This window comes from Halichoeres trimaculatus, unplaced genomic scaffold (genome assembly GCF_033239565.1).
Source record: "Halichoeres trimaculatus isolate MK-OKI-2021-1 unplaced genomic scaffold, fHalTri1.1 fHalTri1_scaffold_10, whole genome shotgun sequence".
Taxonomy (NCBI): domain Eukaryota; kingdom Metazoa; phylum Chordata; class Actinopteri; order Labriformes; family Labridae; genus Halichoeres; species Halichoeres trimaculatus.
The window spans coordinates 21,712,828-21,724,998 of NW_027437187.1; the positions used below are offsets into that span (position 1 = coordinate 21,712,828).

At 42.0% G+C, this 12,171-nt stretch overlaps 1 protein-coding gene across 3 annotated transcripts in view; it reads left to right on the forward strand.

The window, feature by feature from the left end:
- Nucleotides 1-12,171, forward strand: part of scaper (S-phase cyclin A-associated protein in the ER) — a 57,015-nt gene that overhangs the window by 9,303 nt on the left and 35,541 nt on the right. For 2 of the 3 annotated variants that reach the window (XM_074677321.1, XM_074677322.1), the window contains exons 5-19: nt 1,226-1,326; nt 2,352-2,468; nt 2,997-3,124; nt 3,207-3,490; nt 3,971-4,324; nt 5,556-5,723; nt 5,839-5,905; nt 6,008-6,125; nt 6,402-6,513; nt 6,961-7,101; nt 8,900-9,055; nt 9,151-9,293; nt 9,434-9,515; nt 9,598-9,750; nt 10,770-10,877. In XM_074677321.1, the coding sequence (XP_074533422.1) occupies nt 1,226-1,326; nt 2,352-2,468; nt 2,997-3,124; nt 3,207-3,490; nt 3,971-4,324; nt 5,556-5,723; nt 5,839-5,905; nt 6,008-6,125; nt 6,402-6,513; nt 6,961-7,101; nt 8,900-9,055; nt 9,151-9,293; nt 9,434-9,515; nt 9,598-9,750; nt 10,770-10,877 (2,232 nt within the window). The remainder of the gene's footprint in view (nt 1-1,225; nt 1,327-2,351; nt 2,469-2,996; nt 3,125-3,206; nt 3,491-3,970; nt 4,325-5,555; nt 5,724-5,838; nt 5,906-6,007; nt 6,126-6,401; nt 6,514-6,960; nt 7,102-8,899; nt 9,056-9,150; nt 9,294-9,433; nt 9,516-9,597; nt 9,751-10,769; nt 10,878-12,171) is intronic. The other variant, XM_074677323.1, reaches the window with a different exon arrangement.

The window sequence follows — 12,171 nt, forward strand, 5'->3', positions numbered from 1 at the left end:
ATGTTCCTTTTTCCTGCCTCTGATGTATTAGATATGTTATATTACAAAGGAAACATCAGGATCTGCTATTTCTGTTTGCTTGTATGTAAACTGGTCTTTTCTTTGTTATTTTTTTTAAGTCAACCAAAACTGGCCACCCTGATCTGAAATGGCTTGAAACACGAAGAAGTAAAAATTGTGAATCATTAGTGTGAGGTCATACAGCCTGATCTATGCAGGTTGTCCTGTGTACAGGCCAAAGCCTTTTACTGCCTGCTTTGCTTTATTACAATGCTCGGGAAGGTTATATGATTAAATGTTATGGGATGGTTGTATTTAGGTGAGTAAGCCTGTTAACATGCTGAAAGCCAATTTACAGTTCCTTCACTTGCTACTGGCTTATCAGTCAAGGAAGCAGCAAACCTCTCTGTATCTTGGCCTTCATTACCAAATGAGCACTGGGCCATAGCGACAGGCCTTGCCTGTTAACCAGCTGTAATCAGCGGCCCTGCTGCCGGACACATCTTTCACTGGCCTGACTTGTCTATTAACTAAAAGCACTGTGAAGCTTTACTCTCAATTACCACTCCCTTCACGCTGACCATCAATCAGTTGTGTTCGTTTCATTAGAGCTGTGGGAAAAAGCTCCACATGGCCCTCTGCCTCTGGATAACAAAAACTGTCAGTCAGACCGCGTGTGGACAAAATGTGTACGCCATTAGAAGTTTGCCTTCTCTGTTATTTCTCAAACTTTTTAGCTGAGGGTTTGTCTTTGTACATGTGTGGGCCACCTCCTGTCTGTCACCAACACGCTTGATCTCAAAAAGGTCAATTTACAAGTTACAAGACTTAAGTGACAATTCAAAATGCATCAAATGATTAGTAATAGTTAAGCTATAGATGATGTATCAGGATAATCCCATCAAAAGTTAGTTTCAGAAGCTCTAGGAATGAAACACAGGCTGAAATCAATTTGTTTCATCATTTTATGTTTACAACGTACAAAAGGTGTAAACATAAAACGAAGAACAAATTTTTAACTTCTGGAGTTAAACATTTTTCTTTGATTTTTTTTTTTTTGACCTGAAGCGGCAATGATCAGAGTAACCATGGCTTTGGAAACACAACTGTTGCTCTTTGCTTTACCTTGTCTAAAAAACTATTTTAACAGGATAAGTGGTTTAGAAAATGGATGGGTAGTTGAATGGATATCTAATTGTCTTTACCGTCTTTTTTGTGGTTTCAGGAGGTGTTGATGATGTTGGACAACTATGTGCGGGATTTTAAAGCTCTTATTGACTGGATCCAGCTTCAGGAGAAGTTGGAGAAAACAGATGCACAGAACAGGTGATCACTCTTGTGCAACATACCTCTCGTTCATTTTTTGTTCACCATTTAAAGTTGGGGAAACTGAAAAAAATGCCACCTAGTTTACTTAAGACAAGTGTGGTATTCATTTTGGCTTTTAAGTTGGGGTGCAAAGGAATGGAAAATTTCCAGAAAATTCAAGAGAGGCACATTTGATGGTATGGTTTAACTTTAAGTAATGGACAGATTTAAATGAAACCAACAAATGCTCATCAAAATGAGTTTTATTTCTACTACAAATTTTATGCCTATACTGATGACAGTTAGCCTCAGGAAAATTTCCCCAAAATTCAATGGAAATTCATTTAAAAAGTCATTTAAAAATATTGCATTACACATGCATGTATGTCTGCTGATAACAAATCAAAATGTTTCATATTTTTACATATATATGAATAGGTAAATTCAGTGAATATAAATTTGATATAAAGTTAAAATAAATTCCCCCAAATTCCCTGAAAATTTGTGTTAACTTCAGAAAATCCCCCATGGGAAGTTTCCAAATTTGAAAATTCATGGAAATTTAACAACCCTACTTTTAATATATATATATATGAAAAAGCTTTGCATCTGAACTTTAAATTCAGTAATGTTTGATTGCAGTTAGAGATTAAAACCATAAACAGAAATGAGATAAATGCACTCTCAGGTTTGAGATTTTGCATGTTGAGGTAAAGTTAACCTTGGCTTTGAGTCCTAAATGGATGAGATCTATAGTCTTGGCTTTAATTCAGAAAGATCCATCAGTTTATTGCCTCTTTTAAACACAGTGACCACTGTTACTGTAAATCAACTAAGGGATTAAATTCTCACTGCTGCCTTCCAATTTGCTCATTTACAAGGGAATTTAATCAATAAGACAATCTGAAACTTTTAACTTCCTATATTTGTAGCATAAATAGCAGCTTGTAAATCTGCAATTTAACTGATTTACCTCAGAGTGGGACAACCTGGAATCGTAACCAATCTTGTTAAAGGGATATTTGCCACCCTCACTTTTTCAGGCCCACTTCTCTAGCATGGGAGGTGCGTAAGATGTCTCCAGGACGTCATGTGATGCCAAGCCCCTCTGCAGACAGAATGGTTCCTTCTCCAGGCGCCCGACGCACCCTCAACTTTGGGTAAAGCTCTTTTGCACATCTCTAGTCCTCCTTTAAGCCTGTGGGCTCTATTTTTGTTTTAGATTTACTGATCAATATTTTAAAGGATGCACTCTTCCTGTTTTTGAAGGGGGTTAGAAAATGCCGAGTCCGTTATCTGGCTCTACAGCCATCGATTACTGATAGTGGAGCATTTGTTTAATGCAATTTGTTGAGTCTTTCACTCTTTGGCCACAGAATGGGTGAGAGGTGTAGATGAAAGTGTCAGTTAAAGACTGCTGAAGCATTGGTTCAATATGCGTACAGATCTGTAATCGGATGCTGCAGGAAATGGATATTGATCATGACGGAAGCTTGTTGTCCAATACAATCCTTTGCTATCTCTGAGTGACTGAGAGTGCTGGGGTGTTACATAGGCTGTTGAAATGTCTCAGACAGACATCTCTGCTTTGATATAACATGAAGTGGCTAACTAAGGTGAGAAAAAAAAATTATATGTGTTTGTACACATTTTTGTTCTCATTCAACATGTATGTGTGTCTCATTTAGTGGACCCCCACCTACATTGGCTGCATCCAGGCTCTCTCATACAGGTCCCAGCTGGGCAGACAGAGTGAAGTGTACTCAGTCAGCCCCCAGCTCCACTCAATCGACCGCCTCACCTGTTGAAAAATTGGGTAAGAAATCTTCACCACTGGAGAGCACAGTACTACATCTTTCCCTCTACTTGATCACCACATCATTTAACGTGAATTACAGGTAAAAAAGATGCAGAGGGCTGGGAGACAGTCCAGAGAGGACGTACTGCTAAACCCCGCTCTGCCACCATGGTTGCCAAGGTCAGTCCTGTCTTGGCTCATGTCACCCCAAAACAAGACAGCGCCAAGGTGAACCAGTCACAACCGCCGCCGAAGGAGCAACAGCTCCGTCTTCAGTGTCCCCCTGGAAAAGATAAAACCAGAACTGACACACAGCAGCAAGTTCCTCCACAGCCCGAGCCCCTGGAGAAGGTTGGAAGTCCAGAAAACAAACAGAAGATAGAGGTACTGAGGATAGGTGCTTTGTGATGCCAGTCTCCCAGAGCTGTCCCAGGCAATTAGTTAGTAATGAGGATCAAAGTAACCCCCGAGCATTTTATCAGCTGTTTGTTTTTGTTTTGGGCGCTCTGTTATACATAGATAAACCATCCAGACAGGAACATCAACTTAAGATTGTACACTGCTATGTCAGAGCCAGACACCTTGTGTTTCTTCTTATAATAGAAGCACTTGAAGATGTTTTCTGACACACTTGGTTTACTTTCAGTTACAAATCATTACTTCCAATTGTTTAGCCTATGTTGATAATAATTGGATGTTTAGGGCATGTCAGTATCAGCTTTCCTGCATGGTTTGTGTTGTTAGCCTTGGATTTTGTTGAGTATTGACTAGTTTGATTTTCGTTATTATTGCTCTCATAAATTGCCTGTAATATGCATGTGTTTAATTGAACGTGCCTGTGTTTGTGTGTGACTGTCGGTGCAGCCCCCTACAGAGAGTGTACAAGACTCAGGGCAGTGTGTCGAAGCACCCTGCGAAGACGCGCCTCCCCCAATTCCAGCTCTTACTCCTTCCCAAGCCCCAGAGCTGACCCCATCCTCAGTCCCAGACCCACCAACAGACATTACCTTATCAGTCCCCACAGTCCCCGCTCTGGACCTCTCCCCATCCCCAGACCCTCCCCAGACGGATGGGCTCAGTGCACTGTTGGCCTTGGGGGACAGTGGGGCTGAGGGGGGCGCGTCGCAGGGCATGGCCACATCTGCTCCAGGACAGACTGAGGCTCCCATGGCAGCGGTGAAACTGGAGAGTGTGCTGGACCCCACAGAGCTTTCTACTGTGAGTGCTGAGAGATGGAGGAGCAGAGGGAGGGGAGGGCGGGGGGGCAAGCAGGGGTCCCTAAGGGTCCTTCACCGCCTAAACAAAGTCAATCTCAAGAAACTGCCAGACCAAATGTGCAGGCAAGACTCTGCATAGCTCTGTGTAGTGTTGTTATAGCACAGATTGCTGTGAAGAAAAGCTGTGAGTAAATGGCTTTCGTACTGAACAAGTGTTCCCAGGGTGTTGCACATAACTGATCTCTCAACTTGTTTGACTTATTTGGCCACTTTTAAAAGTCTTTGCCAAAAGCCTCTGGATTGTGGTCTCTGTTTTTAGTTTGTGTCCAACTCTCTGTCAAATGTAGGCATTTTTTGTCTATCTACATTAGGTTTTGGGACTATTTTAAACATTTAGAAGTGAATAAACAGAGCTGCACCATCTAGGTTGGGTACTATCAAATTTAGACAGGGAATGAAAATGTGGAATAATGTGAACTTAAGTGCACTGTGAAAGCTATTGGACCTCAAATTTAACTCCAGTTTCGTTGTTGACCTTGAAAAGGCAACACCCATTTAGACCCAAGGGACTTTTATATTTTCCTTAGTTACCCTACATAAAAGACTCTGGACTAAAATCTTAGTCATTCTGTTGCTATGACTCAAAAAATATACAAGTCCCATTAATTCATAAAAAGTTTCCCAGAGCAAATCCATTAGTTGCCTCCTTCCGCCATCTCTTCATCCTCACAGTCATTGTGCCCTGCATGACTCTGGAATGCTTCCTCACTTGTGATTCTTGTGGTGATTGTGTGGTATAAACTGTGATTGAGTTGAATACGGTTTTCCCTTTAGTTGTAAAATCAAGCACAAAAATTTCAAATCGATCCAACTGCATGCTAAAATGAGTCATTTTACATGCAACACATGCACAAAAAAAAAAATCAAATCACTTTTCTCTACATTTACTGTATTAGTAGGTGTGCCACATTTCATTCTATCAACAAGGTGTTAGAAACTTTTTCAACATGCCTTTTGATATTGGAAAAATATTAGAAAAATCTCTGTTTCATGATTTGTTAATCCTGTCCTGGTAGGCCATGACTGATGACAAAAAGACAGCATATACAATAAAAAGACCCCAACGCTGAGCGAGTGTAATAATATTCAGACACGTTTAACTCATTAAAGGGTTATAGTAACATGCTCCTGCTTCCTGTGTGTGTGAAATAATGTCTATGCCGTGTGTTCAGCCCCAGTCCATGGCAGAAGTCCTGGCCAAGAAAGAGGAGCTCGCAGATCGTTTGGAGAAAGCCAACGAGGAAGCAATTGCCAGTGCCATCGCTGAGGAGGAGCAGCTGACCAGAGAGATTCAGGCCGAAAACAACGACCTGGAGACTGACAACGAGAGTGACTTCTCTGTAAGATTAATCACACTTATTTAAACCATTTTTTTTTCTTTTTTTTAAGTTTAAATTTTTGATCTGGATTTGAGATTATGTTGACTTAATGCAAAAACACGAATCTTAACCTCAGGCCAGCATCGGCAATGGAGGTTGCGGAACGAACATGGATTGGAGTGACATGCTGGCAGACTATGACGGTAAGAAGTTAAAATCTAAATGTAAACTAATCTAGTCATTCGTTGTAATAACAAATATTAAACTGGAGTCTATTTATTTTTCCTTTCTTGTGTTTCCTGTAGCTCGTGAGCCATGGCGTCAGAGCACCTCGTGGGGAGACATCGTAGAAGAGGAACCTGCTCGGCCTCCGGGTCATGGGATCCATATGCACGAGAAATTGTCCTCACCATCACGTAAAAGGTGTAAAACATTTCTATGGGCATGGTTTGGTCTGCTTTCCTTAGCAGCACACCAATTAAATCATTAGCAGTCATATCACCTCATTTTGACAAGGGCTGTACTTGGAATCTTTTGAGTCACAGATCCACTTACTGAGTCTGCTGCTTTTTATTTAAAGGTTACCACCCAGAAGGTCTAAACAGGCCTTAGTACCTATCAGAGCAAATATCTGCCTTGTGCATTGTTGATAAGGGGGAAACAGCAGGTGATAAATGATTTGTTTCTATTATTTGACAGAACCATTGCAGAGTCAAAGAAGAAACATGAGGAGAAACAGCTGAAGGCGCAGCAGCTGAGGGACAAACTCCGTGAGGAAAAGACGCTCAAACTGCAGAAGCTCCTGGAGAGAGTGAGTAAGAAGTGCAAAGTTGATGGAAAGCACCCTTAAAAAAAAAAAAACTCAGGCATGCTGAGCTCAGCCTGGCCTGGAAACGAGAGGTTTTGTCAGCACACTGCCTGATAGAATCACAAAATATTATAACCCCCTCAAATAGCATCCAGGCCAGCTGGCCGCAGACAGTCGTGAAAAAGACCCCCGGCCAAAATCAACAGCCTTTCATGAAGTTTGTTTTTGTTCCCCAAGCCATGGAAAGATGAGGGAGTCCTAGAGTAAATCAGGATTAACCACATAAATACATGAAGTGGTGTGTATTGGCATTAATCCCCATGTGGATATACTGGAAAGGGTAGAAACTGATGAATTTAAAGTCCATTGTGTTTTTCTAGAGTATACTCATTATTTATTCTCTCTTGAATACATCCCCCCTCCCATTTCTCACTATTCTTTACACTGCAGGAGAAAGAGGTGAGGAAATGGAAGGAGGAGCTGTTGGAGCAGCGCCGCAAGATGATGGAGGAAAAACTGTTACATGCAGAGTTCAAGCGAGAGCTGCAGCTTCAGGCAATTGTGAAGAAGGCTCAAGAAGAAGAGGCAAAGGTACAGAAGGGGATCCCTGTAAAGCAGTGACAATGTGTGTGGCAGCTGTGGAATTTTGTGAATCAAGAGGGGTTTTTGCGGTCAGTTCTTTTCTCTCAGAATGTTACATTCCCACTAAGAGTGTGCCATAACATTCCGTCTCTGATAATATTGGTATTATTTTTTTGACGATATAGGTTTGTCATTTCGCGATATTTACAGTGCAGAGACGCAATGACTGATGACGCTCTCTGTCCTCACATGAGGATTTAGAGCCTAAAAGAGGAGCTACCTCAGTGATGTGGAGGTAGTTTGGCTGACCAAAGATTAGACAGCAGCAAAACACATTAATTGAAAATGTGCAGGAGAACTATTACAGCAAAGGGTTGAAACACCACAAACATGTTCCACCACCTAAAGCTGAAACACACAGCCGAATACAACCAGGCCATGAAGACACCTGAGGAGGATGCAAAAGCTATTTTATTACTGGTGGAATTTTTTGCGTCTACAACGGACGTGTGGTCAAGCCGAGCGTCCAAACTCAGCATTACCCCTAATTCAAACACAAAGCGTGAGCACCATGCAGCGCAGTTCCACAGAGTTTGGGCACGTGCTAATACATACTGGATGCGTCTCTGCAGCGCAGCACAGCACAGTACAGGGCAGCACCCATAGAAGCTGGATACCTGAGATCACAAAATCACAGGAGAACCACATGTTTCTGCGGGAATCCATCCATGACAACATACTTTCATGGTCATTAAGTAGCATGTTAAACTCACCTGGCCCTCCCAGAACTTCAGCACCTTCAGTCCATGCCTTCTCCTTTCTGATGATGTCCAAAGAATCTGAATTCTGAAGTTTGTTATCTGCAAGATTAACTTTTCCTCCTCCAACACGTCAGATTTCCTCTGGATCTGACCTACACATTATGTATACATTTCAAGCCTGTGTAGTAGTAGTATATGATTGGAAAAGTGGCTTCCATACTGTGTGTGCCATAAAAATGCAGTTATTCAGAAGCAGTAACCACTAATAATAAGTTGTTCTGTTTTTTTCCCCCATGTCATCATATTCTTTTGAAATATTGTGATATAATTTTGAGGCTATATCTCTCACCCTAATTCCCACAAACAAGTCACAAAACAGATGCTAAGGGGTTGTAAGTGTTGCTGCTACTTGCTCAGAAATTCTTAGAACAGATTAAATCCTTAACTGCATCAGGGCTCTAAATTGACACATGCCAACCCACCAAATGCAGGTAAAAATTAATTTTGGTAGATATAAAAAAAACTTACTAGCCAACTTGGCTGGTGATAAATTAGATACTTTACCATCTATTTTACAGGACGTGAGCGCTGTTTCTATGCAAACACAACTGTGAAGTTGCGTCACACATCTTCGCCTCTCTGTCAGGGTGGGGCAGGATGTGTCAGTCTCATGTTGTCAGAGGCGAGTGGCCCTTTCCTCCCTCTCTTCTCATAAACTGCCTGGAGCTGTCGTCACTTCACGAGAAAATGCTCAGTGCGCCCTCTGGTTCTCCATGAACGCACAGGAAGCTTGGCTGCTGGTAGTAGATGCTCTCTCTAACCAGCGCTGGCCCAGAGCTTTCTTTTTACTCCCTGACCCTGGTGCTTCGCGCTTTAACAAGACCCCTTTTGAGCCACTGTCTCAAATCTCTCTTGAGCTTCTGTCTCTAATAAGTAATGAAATGTTAGGATAATTCTTGTATTTAAGTTTTCATTTATTGTAATTATTTTAACTGTATGTACAATGCACAGCATGATACCTATCATGTGTATGTGTGTCTGCACAGGTGAATGAAATTGCATTTATCAACACATTGGAAGCCCAGAACAAGAGACACGATGCCTTGGCTAAGCTGAATGAGTACGAGCAGCGCCTGAACGAGCTGCAGGAGGAGAGGCAGAGGAGGCAGGAGGAGAAGCAGGCCAGAGATGAAGCAGTGCAGGTACTTTATAAACACCCAGCTTTCTCATGTTATAAAAATGTGTTTTTTTTTTTTAAGATTCAGGTGCATCTGGAATCTCTTTTCTTCCCCTATAGGAACGCAAGCGAGTCCTGGAAGCTGAGCGGCAGGCGCGACTAGAGGAGCTGCTGGTGCGGAGGAAAGAGCAGGAGGCTCGAATTGAACAGCAGAGGCAGGAGAAAGAGAAGGCCAGGGAAGATGCAGCTCGGGAAAGAGCCAGGTAAGTAACACCGTCAGTGTGGTAGTTTTAAACCAGATAAGTGGACAAACCTGATTTGATTTTAACAGCCACTTTAAAATATACACAACTTTTCATAACAGCTGTTCACATCCTGCTTCTTTCTGCCCTTTTACTTACAGAGACCGAGAAGAGCGTCTGGCTGCCCTGAGTGCTGCTCAGCAGGAGGCCATGGAGGAGCTGCAGAAGAAAATACAAATGAAGGTAAGTTAATAACGGCTCAAACAAAGACCACACAACAATCCAAGTTTCCTGTTTGACCTCAAATATTTTTTTTCTTATCTAGCATGATGAGAGCAGCCGTAGGCATATGGAGCAGATTGAGCAGAGGAAAGAGAAGGCTGCTGAGCTCAGCAGTGGTCGACACGCTAACACAGACTACGCCCCCAAACTGACACCGTATGAGCGCAAGAAACAGTGCTCCCTGTGCTGCGTTGTGGTATGTCAATCTTACAGATCAACTTTTGTTGCGCCTTCAATCATAGAGAGATGGGACGCTAATTAGGCCTTCACTTTCAAATCATTTTCCCTTAATCCACATATAATTGTCCTGTCTTAAACTGTGTATCTTTGATACAAATGAACCCGAGAAAAAACATAGATACAGCAGCAAAAACAAACTCATAGAGCTGATTTTTAGGTATTTCGGAGGGCTTTGACATAAAGATTGTTTATTTAAATGGAGATCACACACCATCAATGAAACAAGGGCTCTTAAATTGACATGTATGACTGGACATAGCTGTGTTTTCAAGTGTGAGGGAACAAATCCACAAGCAGACACTTAATCTCAGATGAACCTGCTACTGTGGTAACTAAAGTGAGACTCCTTGTGTCCTCAAACCAGCATCAGATAAGCGGATGGGGGTGAAAGAGTTAATCTTGTTAAATGTTAGATGACCTTGCTGAGCATCTGACACCAGAGATCATGGGCTGGTCAGCTGCATGCACTTAAATTAATGACATTAAATTGAAAAACCATTCTTAGTGGGCCTTTATACATAGATGGGGGAAACAGATTTGCTAAGTGTTCACTCATCTGTTGTGTAGATCTACAAAACATTTACTTCTAAATTTTGGTGTTTTCTCTGACTTAGACTTGGATTTCAAATTTGAGAATTGCTTCATTAAGTTTTGAATGATTAGATCCCTGAAAAGTTATTTTTGTTGTCTCCAGCTGCAGGCTCAATCTGTTTCATAAAAAAAGAAATGATAAAACCACACAGACATCTGATCTGTTCATCTTGGTCAGAAAAATGTGGTTGATGCCACTAACTGCAATGTGTTCTCAGTCTTAGCTTTAACCCAAAGTTCAGGAGAGCTAGGTCATGTCCTATTGAAGAGCCAATGTGCTATATCATTTCACCAGCGTCCCGTGGGGTTCTGTTGACCTTTTCATGGCTCTGTCTCCTTTGTATCCACAGCAGTGACCTCTGACCACTGTGTTTGTGTTTGCAGATCACCTCAGAGGTGCACCTGTTCAGCCACACCAAGGGCAAGAGGCACCAGCAGGCTGTGCGAGACAGTAGCAGCATCCAAGGACGAGAGCTCTCTGATGAGGAAGTGGTGTGTATTACACACACACACACACACACACACACACACACACACACACACACACACATACACACACACCCTGACAGGAACAAACATCCTCTCTTCCTGTCAAAGTAAGCTGCCATTCTGCTGCCTGTGTCATGTAAAAAGACAAAGAGACACAGCGGGTGCCTTTTATGACATAGTCATTATTATTGTTTATGCCTCCTCTCGTACACCGCCATGACTCTGTTGCCGGCTTTGTGAGATTACAAATGGGCCTTGAAATGTACACAGTTAGGGTTCAGTGCTTCAGTGAAGAGGTGACATCACCCTCTTGTCTCCAGGCTGTTTTTGTCATGGAGCGCTTTTCCATGGGAAGGCAGCTCGTTAATGCAAGGTAACCTCTCAGGCTGCAATATGAGATTGGCTTTTCAGCAGTGTTCATTGTAAGGCTGACAACTGTTGGTGCTATACGCAGCACCTTTGGCCCTGGCAGCTCCTTCATTCAAAGCTTTTTTCGGTGAGGTATAATTGATACCCCCCTCTTTTCTTTTAACCTAAATCATTTCCTGTCCAAAGGCAGCACATTTTTTTCTATTTGACACTTTGATAAACAGGCCAATAGAGACAATCACTTCACCAATACGGGACAATAAAGAGTGCAGGTATGGGCACTTTAGCTCACACAGCTTCAGCACTCACAATAATGATTAGTCTGCACTGTTTTCCACCTTGCTTTATGTCTTTTTGTCAATACAAATCAGCAAATCAGTTTGTATAAGATGCTATTTTGGTGTCCAGAACTACTTTTTCTTACTCTGTGTCACAGCTTAGCAAAAAAGTCCTCTTGGCCTACGACTGGAGACTGAGTTTAGCTAGACTTAAGTGGCCTCTCATTATTTATATCAAAGCTAATTTTGGACGCTGCTTTTTCATTTATACCATTGCCAACTATTTTTCAGGCTACACCACCATAACTCCTCCTGCACTGAAAGATTTTAATTAAAACGAAGATCGTGCAACTGTGCAGGGGTCGCTCCATAGTTTCTTCTTTGAAGATTGTGACAAATGCCCCACGCCTCTGAATAAAGTTAATTTGTCAAAGACCTATGAATTAGTCTGAAAACACTGCAGTTATCATGTCTTGGGAGAGCTTGATATTGCAATACACTTGTTAAACTTGCCATCTGTCTTGGTTCAGTATGATGTAGGTTTAAAAAAGACAGCATTCATGGATTTATCGATCTCCCCACATTTAAAAAAATCTTTTTTCTGTTCTTTTTGCCCAGTCTTACTTCACTGGGCTACATCAGGGCTGCCC